Source organism: Seriola lalandi, unplaced genomic scaffold (assembly GCF_002814215.2).
Source record: "Seriola lalandi dorsalis isolate HSWRI2012SDOR001 ecotype SW California unplaced genomic scaffold, Sedor1 jcf7180002054331, whole genome shotgun sequence".
Taxonomy (NCBI): Eukaryota; Metazoa; Chordata; class Actinopteri; order Carangiformes; family Carangidae; genus Seriola; species Seriola lalandi.
In genome coordinates, this window is record NW_019524884.1 from 112,120 (window position 1) to 131,378 (window position 19,259).

General features: G+C 40.0%; 1 protein-coding gene across 1 annotated transcript; it reads right to left on the reverse strand.

The window, feature by feature from the left end:
• Nucleotides 1-633: 633 nt before the first annotated feature.
• Nucleotides 634-19,079, reverse strand: calb2a (calbindin 2a). The gene is made up of 11 exons (XM_023407212.2): nucleotides 18,906-19,079; nucleotides 14,424-14,500; nucleotides 14,250-14,339; nucleotides 12,767-12,847; nucleotides 9,869-9,925; nucleotides 7,695-7,772; nucleotides 6,245-6,300; nucleotides 6,084-6,123; nucleotides 5,680-5,733; nucleotides 2,816-2,887; nucleotides 634-1,469 (listed from the first exon to the last, which is right to left on the reverse strand). Exons 1-11 carry the CDS (start codon nucleotides 18,997-18,999, stop codon nucleotides 1,353-1,355), a joined length of 816 nt encoding a protein of 271 aa, XP_023262980.1. The 5' UTR covers nucleotides 19,000-19,079; the 3' UTR covers nucleotides 634-1,352.
• Between the last annotated feature and the right edge of the window lie 180 nt (nucleotides 19,080-19,259).

Consider the following 19,259-nt stretch of genomic DNA (forward strand, 5'->3'; position numbering starts at 1 on the left):
TGTGTTGTGCAGTTGTTCAGGGTTTCTTCAGCAACTTAGAGAGTTTTTTTGTTATCCTGACTCATTTCATTCACACAGAGGGAAAAAACACAGGCAACACCTTATTGAGCTGACTAAGCAATATGACTCTACTTGTTTCTTTAGTCATTTTCATTACGCCCTCGAGAGAAAGGCATCGTGCCGCAAATAAATATGACTCAGTGCTACAGAGAAACAGCCATTATTTCTATCACGTTGATTACAATACACACTAAGCAACAAATTGGCAGGGAAAGCATAAGCAGCTGTAGTTGCTGGTGTTGAGCTGCCCAACTCTGACAACTAACATTAGCTGTGTCCAATTTTAGTGTCTCTATAAGCTTACTTTGCTATAGCTATTGTATACCATGTTGCTCTTGTGACTGCATCTATCATTAAACCTTTTTTATGCTTATGCTCGTCTACTGAAGGCAAGGGAGCAGTTTCGAGCTGGGAGACCTCAATAAAATAGTGAAGTTGGTGTGCTGAAGGTCAGCACACCAGAGGGTAATGAAGAAATGTTACAGGCTGTAAGGCAAAGATCCAGGAGGTACTTGTTTTCGTCAAGGCATAACCCAAGTCATTAACAAAATCACATTCATGAAATTTCAAAACTGATTTTATCTTAAGACATTTTATTAATATTTTCAATTGACAGTATCAGCCAAAAACAAACATTGAAAATGAAAATCATATCATGGCAATGGTACAGAAGAGTTTTCATGGAACAAGGGGCTTCAGGACAAATAGAAGTGGAAAAATCAATACCAGTTCAATCACAGACTATAAATTAGATAAATTCAACTACAGCTCACTGCAGTTTTGTTTTGACTACATATTGTTTCTAATGCAAAGTTGATAGAGCGAGGGAATGGAGGGGTCACTGAAGCTGGGGTCAAGATTCAGGGGTTATCAATGGGTCAAAAGGTCGTTTCTGTGGAATAATGGGGTTTGGGCTTTTGGTCAGGAGTTGCAAGTCAGGCACAGCATGGGCGGCAGGGATGGGGATGAGTTTAGAAATGTTAAAAGACATGGGGAAGAATTGAGAGGGGGAAAATCTACAGGTTTCAGATAGGTCATGGTCAAGGTTGAGAGGTCAGGTTGCAGAAAATAAGGGTTTAAGGAAGAAGAGCTTTTGTATGCTGACAGTGCACTTATCATTCATTCTGATGTTGTAACTTTAGAGCAGGTTGGGGAAATGATGGGGGAGGTGGGAGTGTCCGGCACATGCACCTGGTATATGTTGCCAGGCAGCTGGAAGTGGGTGTGGTCTCAGGAGAGCAGGGCGGGGCAGGTAGAGAAAATGATGATATGCAACAAGAGAGGAGAAAGAGTCACACAATTGGCTCCCTGCAGAGGACAATTTCCAGCTCGCCACGGTAGAGCTTCCCTCCATCAGACAGGCTCATGATGCTTTGCTTGTAGCCCGTCAGGTTCTTCACGTCCACCTCCTGAACAAGAGACAGGGAGGTAACATGGAGTCAGTGAAGCTGAGGAGGTCAACTAGGAATCTGAATTGAAGTAGAAATACTAATATTTTATTTGAATCAAAAATCAAAGATAAGCTAGATAAATCTGTTAATTAGAGAGAGCAAGTTAAAAACCTTTGAGAAAGTGAAGAACATATGATTGTTTAATGTTTTTGGCTAGAAAAGCTAATAATGATGACTGCAGTTTAATACTGCTGGCAAATTCTTTTGTTTTGAGTTGTTTCGACTAATCTTCTCATGGTTGTAAGGTTTGGAAAAACACTTAAAAGTACCTTATTTTGGGGGTTTCTCACCAGGAAGTATTGTGTTTTCTCTTGATGCCTGGCAAACATGGTGAGTACATTTCCTTCCTCATAAAATGTTCTAAAACCTGCATTGTTTTCAACCATGTTAGCTGGCACTCTTCTTCACATCTTTATTTTTTTAAGTTTTTTTTTTTTAAGTGCAGTTTTTTAGTGCAATATCACCACTATCTGTCAATGTGTGGAATAAGATGAAAATAGCAGAACGGGTTTGTATTAAACACAAATACAAAAACATGTGTAATCAAAACACTGTGTACATTTGTTGTGTGACTTGACCCAAGTATTCATGCTGGAGAACAGCTGATCTGACATTCTGGGTGGCTACGCTTAAATCACAGAGCTGAGAACTACAACTCGGTGTGGTACATAATATAAAAATAAAGCCCTTGAGTATCTTAAAGAAATGCTAATGACCACCAGAATAGAGTTGGTGTTGCTGACTTGTGCTCTCTAAGGTTTAATACCAACATCAGAATTTATTCCTTATTATCTATTGTAGCTTGTTATGATATCATTTTTATGCAATTCATTGACAATTTATTGATTTGATGTCGTACATCTCTATCTTTACAAGGATAACAATGAATATATGTTAAACTTATTGTGTTGTCATTATGACATTTTTGTAGTTATGTATGATTTAATGTCCTGCTCTTAAACTAAACTAAACTAAACTAAACTAAGTCTCCTATCTTCCAGAGAGAGGCCACACCAACCTCCTGAATGGAGGTAATAAAAGTTAATAACCCTGAATCATTTGCTGGTATCAATAAAATGTTGGATCAGAGAGTTTGCAGCTACATTTCTGTTTTGTTTATTCTAATACAGTATATACAATGGGAGTAAGCAGCTCAAAGGAGCACAAGTGATTGGAGAGAATTGGTGTCAGGTGCCAGAAGTCACAATCCATCGCTACTCTCACAAAAAGCTGGTGCGCGCAATATGCCACAGGACCACAGTATGTGCCGGTATGCAAAATCTTTACCAAAGCCCTGAACTCACCTTCTTGTTTGTCTGGTAAAGATCTCGTAGCAGAGCATCCAACTCCTGCTCATCAATGTAGCCATTACCATCCTGAAAGAAGTCAACAGAAAACATCATTATTTTCATCTCCAAACAGACAGTAATGACTGGAAGGAAAGACGAGATTACCGAGCATCCATCGAAACTACAACTCAACAATATGTAGCTCCCTATTATGCTTGTGTTTTGTTTTTATCAAGAAGTCCTATATTGCTATTTTTCTAAACAGCGTGTTCCAATTATCTTTGGATTCTGAGCTTCCTGTTTGTTTGTTTTTGCACGGCGCTGCTGCTCATCCTCATTCAATATTTGATGGCAGCCATCAAGAATGCACCAGCCAAATGGCCATTCATGAATGATGATTTTAAAAAAGACTTCCCATTCACAGCGCTGTAAAGGGGGTTAGCTGTAAAGTCAATATGGTGCCACTTTGTTAATTGATGAGTTATGTCTCAGAGTAGTGTTTACAATTTGCTGCCAGAAAATAAGTCCAAACTTTTGGAAATTTTCCTTTTGGCAAGTGGCAGAAAATCCTGTTCTGTTCATCTAGGCTCGGTTTCAAGATGACTTCAGAGCTGAGTGGCTTGCCAGTCTTATTTTTTGACATTAGGAGATGCTCTTTGATGTTTACAAAGCTAGACTGAAGTGTCCCAGATCTTGGGAATAAAGTGTGAATTCTGTTTATTTTCCCTTTAAGGATGAAAGACCCGGGACTCTGCAGAGTTATGGGAAAGCAGAGCAACATCAGGTATCAGCCACTCCGTCTTAAGTTGCGTGCAGTCTTGCATTTCAGACATTTTCCTCAAGTCCTCAAACAGTTTGGGGCGGTGGCACTGTTAGCCATATTAGTGTTCAGCTGACCGGCCACACTTTGCCCTACCCAAGATCTCTCAGCACCAGTGACAGCAGCTGCCTGTGTTTCAGCTGCAGGGCTGAGCTCATAACAAAATGATGAAACTAATTACACACATAAATGGTAGTGGTCCATTCGCAGAGAGTGTCTACATGAATGGACTGCAGTGGCTCATCCATAATTAAATATTCAACCCTGTCCTGTGCAAGTGAGCAAGAGAGACTGCAAGCGTTCAGTCAAACCCGAGACTTGAACATGCACGCAAACCCCCACTGCAGTGAAGGGCTTCTCCATTCTGACTTCTCTGACTTTTAATGCCAAAGTTGGTAAAGTGGCAAGAATTAAAAATAACACATAAAATATTTAGCTTAAATGTTTGTTATTGTCCTTGGAAATAGAAATCTGACTTTAGTGTATGACAGTACGACAGTGTACTAAGATTTTTTTGTCAATGTTTTGTAGAGGTTTTGCAGCCATGGTACTACTACTGTTTTCTGAATATATTATTGCTAAAGTCAGTTAAGGAATATTCAATTTCCAATTCTTAAGATTTTAAAGAATTTTTAACTTCTATTACTGATCAGTAATAACATCAGCAGCTGCAAAAAAATTCTACCTGTCCCTACTCGGGTACATAAATCGGACCTCTCAACTTCTCCCATACTCCAAATACTCTCCTTCCCCCAGACCAAATATTGATGTTGGGTCTCAGTTCAACAGATATTCTACAGTGTTCACTGTGTTACAGTGAAAAACGGCACAGTGCTTTATCTACTGCACAGTTTTACTCTAATAGGAAACCATTGGGGCAAACAATGTAGTAATTAGAACCCCTGTTAACAAGTTCAGATTTTAAAACTTCACAAATACAGATGAAGCACGTCTTCCCACATAAAGCAATTATAGTATCCATGCTGCATTTTAGTATTGCATATTTCAAAGTTTTTCCACTGTGAACATAAAGATGGTCTATTCTGTATACAAAAGACAAAGTATTTCAATTACAATGTTGTGTGCCATTACCTTAAAATATGGAATATAGGAAGCATTTAACAGATAACGGAGCTAAAAACTGAGCTAACTAGAGCACTGATGCTTTGCCGCATCAAGGTCAATTGTTTACTGTCTCAAAAATTGAATCCAGCTAACTAGATTATGGCTGCTCCTTCAGGCTTACAAAAGCTCACATTGTCATAAACAAGGAAAATGATTTACCAGATGTACATTGTGTCGCCCCCTCCCCCCGCCCCTTTACTGTGCTCTATTCCCCTCTGTCTTCTATCGCCCTCCCGCTAGTCCCTCCCCAACAATCTACTGCTAATGTGGAAAATGTGGCCATTAACTGAACCACACAGCTCAACCACCCTGAGCTGTTTACAAAGGACCTAGGTGTGCCAAGCCTAACTCATATCCCTCGGCAGATGGGGGGAGGGGGGTAGGAAAAAACAAGCAATTTGCATATTTATGATTTTGACCAAAGGGAAACTCCAAACAACAACAAACAAAACAGCGCTGAGTCATCCAGACAACTTGAAATTAAGCTTTTTCAAGCTCATGCATTTCTATTCTTATTTTACAGCATGAATGTCGCTACACTTTATTCATTAGATTTCAGATACAGTGACTGTTAGACAGATCCCATTTCGAGCTGTTCCACTAGACTTGGCTACATTAAATTAGTATCTACAGTTATTTCATTAGCATTTATAACAACGGCCCCCGTGGTGTTTTTAATGGTGCCTCTGTTGCTAACACTCATGGGACTTCTAGTTGTTGCTAACAAAACAACTTTTTGATAACTGTTTCTAAATAAATATGATGAGGTGTAACTGTCCAGCATTGTAGTAGGTACAAATTTATGACGGATGAAAGAAACTCTATGCTGCAAAACAATGAAGACAGGAAGCTAATGAAACAGAAGTGGGGCCACGTGTGTGAAAAGCAGTCATCAACTGTTATTTATTACCACCTTGAATAAAATGTCCCCTACCTTGTCATAGTATGTGAAGATGGCATTGAACTGCTCCGTGGTCAACTTGACGCCCTGTAAAAACAAGATTAGAGTCTCACTATCAGGTTACAAACTGTCATAAGTCAAAGTCACAGGAAGACAAAAAGTTTATCATAAATATTCCAAAGTAGATGCTACTCCATATTCATTATTTCAGTGACAAACGAGCTGTCTTTTTAAATTATGCCTTCATTTGATAGTGATGGTCGAGCCAGACAGGAAACATGGGGAAAGAGAGCAGGGGAATGAAATGCAGCAAACTGTCTGCCTGGGAGTTGAACCACTGCTCAGGGCATTTACGCCCATGCGGTATGCAGCCTAGCCATTCAACTATTCAGGTCGCCCCTAAATGAGCTATTTTGTGTACCGTGTTTGTTCCATACCTGGAATTTGAGTAAGAAATTCTCCTGAACAGGGAGAAGCCTGAGGGAGAGAAGGACTTCATTAGCAGACACAATAGCTGTTAAATTATTCACATCCGCCAGCGGGCAATGTGTTTCAACATTTATTTAGTGAACAAGAAGCAAGTAAAATTGCACATTACCTCGCCATCTCTGACAGGCCCAACTTCCCATCTCCATTCAGATCAAACATCCTGAGCTACAAAGTGGAAGCAGAACACAGATAAGAAGGGACAGAGGAGAGACACTGAAAGGGAAGTTTTATAGGTATATGCTGTCAAGAAGATAGAAAATATGGTCCCATAAATTTCATTGACTTGCGAAATAAAATGTACAACCATAAAGTTTCTACTTTTTATTATTCATCCACATTCTATTTTCATAGTTGTAGATGTTTAACAGCGAAGGGACTGTCCATAAAACAGACATTTCAGCCTATGCATCTGAGCTTTTACAGAATAGTAATCTAAAAAGTTATTTTTTTAGGTGAGAGTTACTTTAGAGAGAAAGAATACAAAAGACATGACTTCTTAAAAGCATTACATTCTTCCAAAGAAACATAATGTTAATGGATGTATATGTTTATCCTCTTTTATTTATTACCAGTGACTTCTGAGTGATATTATACTACTTGCAAGAGCGAGAAAACACAGCTGTGTTATTTATCATAAGACTCGTGGATTTATTTAAAAAACATTTATTATCAAAATTTAAATAAATCCATCGGCACCTCTTAGCCAGACTCTGGAGAGGGCATTATGCTTGTTATTGTTGGCATAATTATATGTTATTCTGTCTTTAATTTTGGCCATGCTACCCAATAGGTGTTGCACCCAGTCGAACGTTGCCCATCATCCTTGTTATTTGTTACTGTTATATTTGTTATAAGTGATTTGATTCATGTTTCATAGATCTCCAACACAGACATCTCCTGCAGCTAATGCTAAACCAACAACAGCAGAAATATACATATAGAAACTTTCTGTTCTCCTTTTAATTATTGTGTGAAGTTCATCTGAGAGTATGTTGAGGAAACTGCTTCAGCAAATCAGGTCAGGTCAGCTCTGGGGCTTCCAGGAAGAAGCAGATGTGAGCACATCTGGGCTGTAAACACAACCTGCAGGACATGAAGGGTTATGACCACTCAGCCGCACAGTGCTGCTGCCACCAACACGATAGGCCTCTGAGGTCCTCCAGGACAGATGGACACTAGACATACACCTTTCATAATGACTATACGGCTCACATTGTTTCTATAGGATTCTTTCCCCCATGCATTTAAAACACTAGCAGTTTAGCTATTTATGGTTTACTTTGAGAGACGTGGATGCATAATCACTCCACTTTCCTCCTCACTTTATCTTATTAAAACCACTTTCTAAGCTGAGACCGGGACCTTGTTTGCTACACAGCGCTTTGCAGAGGAGAACTAAACAAGTTTTGGATAGTGTATTTTTTTGTGGAAATTTAAGTTTAGTCAAAGAGAATAGCAGTAACTTCTAATAACTATAAGCAGCTCAATTATACTGTGTGTAGGAAGTGTGGGCTTCTCCAGTGTGTCTGAGTGTGTATGAGTCCATGTGTGAGTCTTACTATGGTCTGTGTGTACTCCTGCAGCTTCTGGTCATCGTAGTGTCTGTTAGCCTTCTCCAGCAGGTCTGACAGAAAGCCCTGGGGACAGAGACGCGTAGATAAAAAAAAAAGAAAAGAAAAGAGAAAGAACAGGCAGATGTGTGGCATGTGCAGGTCATTCAGTTTTCACCACTGAAGAGAAAAATCACAACTATGCAAGAGCTTTATTTAATGTTCGGGGAGTCATCGCTACCATGAGAGGTTAAAGGTTTTACAGACGTGTTCATGAGTTATTTGATCATTTTCTGAAATCATCTTTTAGTATTCAGTAAAATCGAACGCAATATGTCAATCTTTTGCAAACCCAAAATACTGTAAAATCTGCCACAATCACAGGGCGAAGAATTACTCACATCCTTTAACTAAAGTTACCAGGTTTTTATTGGCACTAAGTAAAAGTAGTGGCAGTAACATGTACCTAGGAATCCAAAGTACAAGTAATAGTAGTAGATAAGAGTGCAATTTAGTGTCTTCTGAATATTTGGAAAGCTTAAAATAATGAAAAATAGATGAAAAACTAAAGGAATGAGGAAAAGAGGAGCGTAAGAAAAAAGCTAATAAGGATGGAAGGTCAAAAGAAGGATGGAGGGACTGAAAAATGATGATAGTGGTATTTTATGTGTTTATTCTGTGTTTTGTATGTGAAATCCTAATTAGTAAAAAGTAACTAAAGTCATTAGGTGCAGTAAATGTATACAGTCATTTACTTTAGTCAAGCAGCATTATCTCAAATGTACTCTTACATCACTTGTACAGTATTTGAATCCATCTACTATGATAATCTCCATGTCTGCTCACAGTCATATGGTCGGACATATGTCTGATGCCTCTGATCTCATCTGCATTTTCCCAAAGCTTTTACGAGGCACACCTGAATAACTCCTCTGCACCTGGTCAACTGGAAGAAATGTGATCCCAGAACAGCCCAAGCAGCATAATGTGTACATGAGGCATAATCACTGACCCCATTAACGCTCATCTCCCCAGTGTGGAGCTTTTTCCTTTTTATATAATTTGACACAATATTTCCAAGAGATGATGAAGTGATAAAATTTGTGTAATCTGTAAAGCTGTTTGCATCTGAATCCTCACCTGAAAAACACATTCATGGTCAATGGGGAATTTCCTGTGGGGCAGCCACTTAACTCCTCTGTCAAAGCTGTTGCCTGGCTTCACCCAGTGATATGCTCTTATGCATCAAACAAAGGTGAAGCAATACATTGTAAGTGGAAGTTTTTAGCTAATATGTCCCTATGCTGACCCACAGCACACTGGGGCATGTTCACTATGTCAGTCGTTTGTCTTTACTTAGCAGTTTTCTTTTTTTTTGAGGCCATTAAAATAATAGTTTAACATTTCTGGAAAAAATTTTATTTGCTTTTTTGCCAAGGTTTTGATAAGAAGATGCTAAAAATGAGGCTAGGTTAGTTAGCAGGCTGTTAGCTTAGCTTATTTTAGTTCGGCTGTTTTTAGTTTAGCCAAACTTCATGCAAAGTGAAACTGATTTGCTTAGCTGTCTTTAGCTTCATATCTAATTTGCAGACATGAGAGCGGCATCCATCTATTCATCAAATTTTTGTCAAGGAAGCAAATGAGTGTTTAAACACACGGATTCAGAATTAGTCTGATAATGAGGTAGTTACTGATCATAACACAAAAGTAGTGGATTGTTTTCACCCCTTTCTTCTTTTTATTGGTGCAAAACAACATAGTAGGAGGTTACTTAACATAAATGCATTAAAGTGCATGAAAGTTAAGACGAGAAGACTATTGCAGTGGGTTATATGTAAATGAAATGTCAATGATTACAGGAGAAGACAGGGAACATTGTTTAAGTAGCTACTTAAGTGGGTATTTTGTTACTACTGTTATAATTATAGTTTAGGGAGGGTGCTCTGTAAGTGAGCGTGTGTGTTGATGTGAAAATGAATGTGCATGGGGGGAAAAAGAAAACAAAATAAAAATAAGTATCACGTGTAAGCAGATTAATAAATAATGGGTATTTGTAATATTTGCAAATTAGGTACTGCAGGTTATCCTAGCCTTAGGATGAATATGACATTTTACATAAAAGCCATTTCCATTAATAAAGTTTGATATTAATGTGTTGAGACTGATATATATTTACGACATACCTTCAATTCATTCGCTTCAATATAGCCACTGCGATCTGTATCATATCGCCGCCATGCCTAAAAGAAATCAACAAAACAAAAGAAACAGTGGATTGAATTTCCTCTGCACAAAGACACGGTTCTCCAGAGTGATTTACATTTCTTCCCCCACATATAAATCCTCTCTGATCGAACCCCAGCTTGCTCTTTAGCTGCGCTAAGAGTTTGATTTTTCTCTGGTGCAGAGCAGAAGTCGTTCCAGAGGGGACGACTACAGAACCCGTGGACCATCACTGTAATCACACAGTTTTCAATACAATCCCATTCGCCCACATACAGAGCGGAGGGCAACGACAGAGTGAGAGAGAAACGAGGGAGAGAAAGTCATTTTAATGAATGTTTTAATCTAGCAGCTGTCCCTGTCCAAAGAAGGGCTCCTTATCAAAGATGGATTGCCTTCCCCCTTTCTCCTTCTCCTCTCCTCCTACCCCTCTGCTCCTCCTCTCCTCCTCTGGGCTCTGCAGAGAGGAGCTACAGTGGTGTTATCCATTATATATGACTCTGAAAATAGAAGGTTCTGCTTCCTCATTCTAACCCTTTAAAAACCTCTCTGCCCACCTCCTCCTCCCTGCACCCTTCAGCAAAGACGGATTAATCCTCCTCTCTTGTTTTATGTTCTCAAACTCTGGCTCTCAACTTCCCATCGACATTTCATTTACGCCCTCTCTGTTCCTGCTTTCTCTCATTTGCCCTTTTGTATCCTTCTCTCTTTTCACACCTTCTCTTTCATTCACCCTCCATCTCTCATTTCATTATTCCCTCTCAGTTTGACACAGGAGACAAGGACTCTTTCCTACATGTAATTGGTTTCTAATTGGCTCCATCCTTTCATTGTGGCACATCTAACATGAAATCTGCCATTTTCTTATCTTCTGAGGGTATTTTGTGGAATAAATGAATTTCCTTTTTCTGGCACCATCTTGCTCTGCAGAGGGCTTTTTGTTACTCTGACTTTCATTCATTATTCAAAATTCACAGCACTACGCCACACTTTGAAATTTTCATAAATGGTTTCTTAAACAACATGGCTGTTATATACAGAGTGAAATGGACATGCTCATTTTCCTAGAGGTGCTGCTAGTTACTAGTACTGTGTGGTTCATTTTGTTATAGCTACGTGTTAGCTAAACTGATTTAGTTGCTTTGCTAACCATCGCTGTCCTGTTGTTAGCGCATCTGACACAGATGTTTTAAACAGATGTTAAAAGATGTAGACCACATGAAAATACTGTTACATCGTTTCTGGTCCTGACTAGCCTCAGCAAAGCAGGTTCAAAAGTACAGTTAAGTGCTTGGGGCAAGTTAAAATTTCACGTGGTCACATTAGTGCAAGCGCTTGATAATCACTGGGCTTTTTATGGTGCCTGTCCAGCACAAGTAGCGCATAAGCCATTGTGGTTGTAAGCCTCACCGGCTCAGTTCGTCATCAGCGCATGTACGCGCAAAATGAGGAGAGAGAGGAAGAGGCTGGTGCAGAGGGAGAGCCAACGAGAAGTCCCAACACAGACACAATGGATGATGGGAGTGCAGGCTACAGACAGGGAGAGGCCGACTGAGCCAGTGAAGAAGAAAGTACTACTTTCAACCACAGTGGCTAACACAGTACCTGTGGTTGCGGTGCGAAGATGCTATGCTGTGTGGTGCTGTGATCACGGCACTGCTCATGGTGAAGTAAAAGAGGAACTCCTGTTCACGTGTGCTGGTGCGACCAACTGAGAAAGTTGTGAAATTATTCGGGAGCCCTGAAGTTTCAGACATTTTTCTATAAAGTTATAAAGTTACTGCAGATTCTGAGAGATTTAGTCATTCAGTCTATAGTACTGTGTGTCATATGGATGACTTTCTAACACAACTGGTGGTGCCAAAGTTTTACATTTTTTAATTCTACCAATGGTTATTTTAGGCCAAAACATGCTTCTTTACGTAAACAAATGTGTATGGGAGTCATTTGGAAACATTCATGTAGCTGTTTCTTTTATACTCTATACAGATTATACTGATTATATTACTTATGAAGATTATATCATTTGTTTTTCCATTTGAAATTTGATTCAATGATTTTCATGCGTAATGCTCATGTCTGCACTGTGTGCTGAGATTTGTGTGTCAGCTCCTCTGCCAATCTCATAACCGCCATAACTGCAGCAGACACATTCACATGCATCTTTAGAGAACGATTTACAGCCTAAGTAATTAACACTAATCAGTTGCTGAGCATAAAACACTGAAGCTAACGTTGCACATAAAATCAGCTCGAGTCCTCTCAAGCTTTGCAGCAGACACAGCAAATGTCAGGAGTGTTTACTGTCTAACAGTAACCAAAACATTCAATGAAATCAGTCCCATTACAAACCACTTACTCCTCCTTTTAACTTCACTGAGGGGATTTATCTCTCAACTGCCTTTTTTTTTCTCTCCACTCCCTTGTCACATATCAGCCGTTATTTGTGCTCAGGCAGTTCTCCAGTCAATGTTCATGATAGACCAGGTGTGCTCGCTCGATTTCTAATCAGGCAGCTGCGTGCAATGAAGGCAGAGACTCTGTGGTTTTCATCCCAGACTACTCCAGGTTATTGTTCGAACTATTAAGAGTTAACTAATCCGTGAAATTAGCTAGTAGGTAGAAATGAAAAGAAGCATGCATGCTGTCAGCCCTCCACGGTTGACTGACTCTGGTATATAATGTACGGTTAGTTAAACTAAGACTGTCCTGGTTAATGGCACTTCATAGTGAACACGAAGCTTTTGTACAAAAAGTCCAAAGGTACAGCAGAGACAGAGTTCGTTAAGAGGGGGCAGGAGCTTTGCATTAAAAAAATATACCGGTCCATCCACACACACTCAGAAACACACTCTTACCGCCATAAACTCGGCGCTGGAGCTGACAAACTGTCTGAAGCACAACAAGAAGTTCTCTTCAGTTGGGAGAATCTGGGCCAGCTGGAGAGAGAAATGACAGGAAGATGGGAGTGGTGAGAACACAAGATGGTGGAGTTGAGATGCTGGGCGAGAAGAAATGGAGATGGGGGAGCTTTTTGTCTGCAAAGCTTCAAATGGGCAACTCAGACATAAATAATAGAGAGACATAACCTCAGAGGCAAGGCTATGCCTAAATTGGAATAATTTTTTTTTAGAAATCACGTTTTTTGGATGCTCAGACAAAGCCTTTACATTGGATTTTCACCACAATAGTCGAACCTAAAACTCATTTGCAGGTTTTCTAGGCTGGATTATTGCTATCGCAGAAGCCCTCCGCCTCGCATCTCTTTCACATCTCACTCCAAAAATGGTAAAATCGAGGGAAAGTAATATCCCAAACTGATGCTCCACAGAGACAATCATAAAGACCGCATTTATGCAATCGATCGGAGTATTGACCAGGCCTGTGAAGCCTCACTTGAAATGTTTTCTTTTGGCTCTGTGAATTATCTCACATTTTTCATTGACAACTTTTCTCACTCTCCATAGAGAGCAGAGACCTGTTCTTCAGTTTTGTCTTTGGGTCTCAGCCACATTTCAGTGAAATTACAGCAAAGTGAATGCACATAAAAAAAAAATAGATAGAAATAAGAAGAAAGAAGTAGAGCAACTCCAGTGAATGACTTAATTGAGTATAAGTTTATATGTATGTATGTATGTATGTATGTATGTATGTACGTGTATATATATATATATATATATATATATATATATATATATATGAGTGTGAGTAATATAAATATTGTCATCTCTTTTTTGATATCCATAAGAAAATATATTTGTGGTTTTAAGAACCAAAAACCATCTCAATGTAGTTTTACATCTCCTCTCTCAGGCTTCTCTCTGGAGCTCCAGTAACTACAGGTCGGTGAGCCAATCAGAAGAGAGGAGGCTCTGAGCCTCTATTCTGATTGGCTGACTGTTTTCTGAGTGGTTGAATAAAAAATATAGCAGATTTCAGGTAAACACTCAGAGAAACCAAACCCTGCAAGGCTGGGCGATGGGTCCAGGTGGGCGGGGCTTGGGGCATAGCTGAGAGCGGTGACTGCTTTGTTGTGACATCACAAAGTTACAGAAGTCCTGACGGCTTGTTTTAATGCTCAGTTTCTGAATATAGGCTGTGTGCATTTCTCTGTGGACTGAGCGCGTTGATACTTTCACAGTATTGATATAGAACCTAGACCTGCTCTATAGTCAAAGAAGACGCAGAAATCTCACTTTATACAATATGGGACCTTTACATTTAGAAAGAGTCTAGTTGTTTCCCCAATTCCGGTGTTTATGCTAAGCTAACCTTGCTGACTGCTGACTGTGGCAAAATATATGAGAGTGGTATCTTGTGATATCTTATCTAAAGTCTTACCTCTGACATCTCAATTCGTCCATCTTTGTTCTTGTCGAACTTCTGCATGAACTCCTTCATCTTTTCTCTGAATGTGGGGTTTGAAGGATCCTAGAACAGATTGGTACTCAATATGAGTGAAACCGGAGAGGTCAATATATCTATCTGTGTTTAATGTCTAGTCCCTGGACTTACCACCCCTGCTCCTCTTCGGGCCATCTCCAGCTCCCTGAAGAAGTTCTCCAGCTCCTTCCCCTCGATGTAGCCATTACCTGGAAGACGGACAGACTGTAACGCCATACAATAGGTACCACAAAGGGCTTTTGTCAGTATTGCTGACACGCAAAAACCCCATCAGCGCGGATGTGGTCACGGTGTCACAGTATCAAACAGATCGCAGCATGGTTCAGTTTTGCTGGTATTGATTCAAACATGAGCCTTTTACCAGTAACTCCCTTCCTTCCCCTTCTGGCTCAATAGAGAAGACTATTGACTGACACGATGCGAACTGATCACTGTGACTCTGACAGTGTGTTCACAGGGTTTTACGCAAGGAGAAGCTATATATGGAAAATTGCTTTTCTAGGATTGTGAAGGTGATGATCCACGGGCAGCTTCTTTTATTCCACTGAGATCAATACTGGATTCAGTGGGGAGTTTGGCCGATCAATATGGACAACAATGTAATGTGATGAATGACAGTGTAATGCCAAGAATAAAAGGTTGACTTTCAGACAATTAGTTTTTTAAGATTATCTTAACTGTGATAGTGATATTTTGTCGAGAAGACCTGATGCTTGCAACTTGTTTTACTGTGTAAGGGTCACGTTTGTTAAATGGCGTTTATGCTAAGAGGATGTCCATCATATTTTCTTTGGGTTCTGTAATGACAGATTTAGCCTGGGGACGACATAGTTGATTTTCTTCTCATCTTATTTTGTCATTGTTCCTGGTGTTCTGGTACCCTGACAGCACCTATTCAGAGGACAAATGAGTGTGCCTGCTTCACCCAGGTACTCTGTGAACCAGCGCCAATATTCTATCAACAAGCATGCTGAATGGCTGGACAGATGGCTCCAAACGATGTGACTAGCTGCTTCAATAAAACCCTGGAAGGCAGAGCCTGCCTCATTAAACACTAACAAAGATTATTATGCCATCCACTTCCTCTCCTCTCCCTCTAACTCGCTGTCGCTCTCTGCCATCTTCTATCGAACTCATCCTCTCCCCAGCCAACCAACATCTTAGCGTCTTTGTTCTATCCATGGAAATCTGTGTGTGTGCATGTGTGTGTGTGTGGGCATGCATGCGTTCCTTAGTGATCTTATCAAAACTCATGAATACATGACGCTGTTTCAATAAGTGGGACAGTGAAATGCCTCGCTGCTATCGAGCCTCCTTCCTGTGGGTTTTATTGACATTTAACACTCTGGAGAGAAATGACCTGCTTGATAATTAAACAGAATAGAATGTGATTAACTACAAGGCGAACGGCACAAAATGACAATAAAAATAGATTTATGAATAGATTACGTGAGAGCGCTGTCATACATTCAATAAATGCAGCAATAGATCCATATAGCTCATTATACTTGTGCATGAGGGAGCATCTGTTTGCAGTTGTGCTGCTCATTCAGTAGAAGCACAAGTACTTTCTGTTCCAAACAGCCTTTAGACCACAGCTATATGCTTAAGATAATGCTGTATGTGCTGCAGCCTAATTAATTATAGTGTGTCCATGTTGTCTCAGTGTCCCAGTGAGCAGATACTCCTCATTTACAGTGAATAATAATGATGCTATATTAGTGTGTAGATGTTTAAAAAAAAACACTTTATGTCTGACCTCAACTCCCTTCCAGATCATTCAGTTTAAAAATTAAATACTTAGCTTTATACCTCGTAATGAGAGCGCTCCCACCAACTTGCCTTCATATACTTTGGTCCTACTGCACAGCCACTTAAAGCAGCAGCAACCCACAATCACACAAAAACACTTTCAGCCCAAACACACACTGTTTTGGGGATACTGTGTCAGGAGATGCTGGTAAAGACTTTTTACTCTTTTTTATATATATATATGTGTATATATATATAAGTGCATTTGCCTTCCAAACTAGAGTGCAGCCCTGTCTATTCAAATATTTTGTGTTGAGATCAAGGTTGGGTCAATTCAAGAGGTGGATTTTGGTTAATATTCCGAATTTCCATATCCAGGTTAATAAAAAATAATGCTATAATTCTATAATTGCTATAATTAGCAGAAGGAACTGCAGTTGTTTCCTTTTGCAGCTTCTAAGTGATTGAATTAAAAAGACCTGACAGAGGCGGCAGAGAAAGATGAGAGGGACACGGGGTGGAGGAGCAGCGAGAGACACAATCCAGAAGAGATTTGATCCTGGGCCAACAGGGGAATATGTGGTTTCATCATCTCTGGGTGCATCGCCTCTTGTGTATTTTTATCTGCTACTCAGGGATGTTTACTCAATCTGAGCAAACAAATTAACTCCCCTTTCTTTCTGCTGAGCCAGAAGACACTCCCAGAAATGAGAGCAGAAACCAAACACTCCAGCCAAATCTGTTGATGCACGCTGGTTGTATTTGATTTGCAAAGTGGGCTCACTGCAGAGCACAGTATGTAAAATACCTCGGCATCAGGACTCAAAAACCTGGATGGCATAGGACAGCTATCAATAAACACTGTAACCAAGCTGAAAAGAGTACAAACAAAAACAGATATGACAACTTTGTCTGCACATAGGCTCATACGGAGAAGCTCAGCTGCTGAGCCCCCCCACCCAACTCCTCTCTCCACCTTGATTTCCCTGTGGAGTATGTTTCAGCATGTATGCATCAAAACAGATCGTGGTAACAATGAATTCCCAGGTGTGTGTGTGTGTGTGTGTTTGTGTGTGTGTGTGTGTGTGTGTGTGTGTTTGTGTGTGTGTGTGTGTTTGTAAAAAAGGAATAATTGCAACACACCCGCCTTGTCTGCAGGTGTATTCTGGACACCTCAAGAAAGTTGGTTGAATGAGCAAAACTGAGGATTTGCTGTTTAATAATGACCAGTTGCAGCCAGGAATTACCGGTCACATAGTCTAGCCCACTTTCTGGTTTATGACTTATGAAAATTTAAATTAGCTGACAGTATCTGGTCACTAATAGCCAGGAAGTCGGTGTCAGTTCGATGTTATCTCCTAATTATCTGGCACAGCAAAGGGCACTGGGCTTGTCCTCCAGGGCAGGATGAAGCCTCCGATGCTGTAATGTGAGCCAATTTCACCCAGTTTGGCAATTCATTAAAGGGCAACAAGATAAATAAAAAGTTTTAAAGGAAATTTTTCACATTGAACATTGTGGACTTTTGAGTCCGTCCAGTGTTTTTCCAAAGGGTTTGATCAGTTTTCTCACGAGAATGTCCTCAGTCCACAGAAGTGTCCATAATTCTCAATGAGCCTTTCATTACAGCAGCACGCCTGATGAATTTGTGGAAAGTAAAGGGAACTTGTTTTTACTGTCACACAGACACATGCACGTTGCACACGGACATTTGCAGAGTGGGAAAGAAAGACTGAACTGACGGATCTAGATGGAGACAAACAGGATCAATGCAACAAGATGAGATTGAGACTGGAAAGAGAGAGAGAGAGAGGGAGAGAGAGAGTGTGTGTGTCACATCACATAAATCCATTTTTGCTATAGTGAGCGATCTCTGCTGCTGAGACACTTGACTTATTGATGAAACTTAAATAAGCCAGTTTTTGATTGGAAACTGATATCAATACCAGGAGCCATTTACTTATGGTAACATCCAAATGATCAATGGTTATAGGTTGTTTGAAACACTAATTAGATAATGAATGTATTGGTAATTAACACTAAAGTGAAAGTGTAAAACAAATGTCTTCACTGGGCTATAGAAAAAAGGAAAATGTCAGGCTGGACTTCGGGCTCAGTGGGAGGACGTGACTTCTCCTGCAGCGCTCATCAGAGGAACAAAGCTGCAGGCATCAATCCGTCAACTATATAATCACCATTTCATATGCATTTTATACGGTTTACCGAGCATTTACAGCTTATGTATTTAAATACTATAAAGCCCATATATATTTCGGAAATACTATGTCTTTTAATACAATAACTTAATATGTATAGAACTTTAATTTTTTTTTTTTTTTAAAAATCAAAAATTCACTTAGAAAAAAGGTCGAACTTTTTGTTGATGACAAAATATCATGTTATGAAATCAGCTCTTAAACGGCCTATTTAACTCGAAAATGTACCTTTTTTTGTTACTTTATTTATCAGAAAACATGAAGACGAAGAATGTCATCACCAATTACAGACAAAATAGTCCCTATAATTGACTTAATTATATACCTGTGAGGCCATTCAGATCTTTTAGGACAAAAAAGTGAGTTCACAGAATCCTAGCAATTTATTTCACTGATTCAGTTTCCTAAATTGTCATTTTATTTCCCCCCAAACGATGAAACTTTGCTGTTATATTATTTTTATATGACAGTTAAATGGCTGTATTGATGTTTGGTGTAAAGTTTAAGTCCCTTTTTCATTATCATTAACCTTCCTTCGATCGGCTGCCTTTTACACCAGTGATCAGTCATATTTCATGAATTTTGAATCTGGATCAACTTTTAGAAAGAAAAAAAAAAGTCCTACCGTCCGCGTCGAAATGTTTCCAAATGTCCAGGAACTGGGACGCGGTGACCTCGGCCAGGTGCAGGTGAGGAGGCTGCTGTGCTTTGTTTGCCATGATGCTCTCGACGGATGCTGCTGCAGGTCAGACACCAGAAAAATCCGCTACTAACTTTTCTCAGCCTCTTGTTCAAACACACCCCAAACACACTGTAGCCCCAGCGCGCCGCCTGTCGCTTTTTAACCCCGGCGCAGGAGCTGCAGCGCCGCTTACCCGCCGCTGGAGGCGCACTGTGACCGACCGCGTCCATCTGAGTCAGCGTCTCTCTCTCTCTCTCTCTCTCTCTCTCTCTCTCTCTCTCTCTCTCTCTCTCTCTC

Coding starts and splice junctions, on each gene's coding strand:
- calb2a (XM_023407212.2), bottom strand. CDS start 18,999: ATGGCAAACAAAGCACAGCAGCCTCCTCACCTGCACCTGGCCGAGGTC. Junction 12,848..14,249: donor GACGAATTGAGATGTCAGAG/GTAAGACTTTAG, acceptor TTCTCTCTCCAG/CTGGCCCAGATTCTCCCAAC. Junction 6,301..7,694: donor AGGAGTACACACAGACCATA/GTAAGACTCACA, acceptor TCCACTTTGTAG/CTCAGGATGTTTGATCTGAA.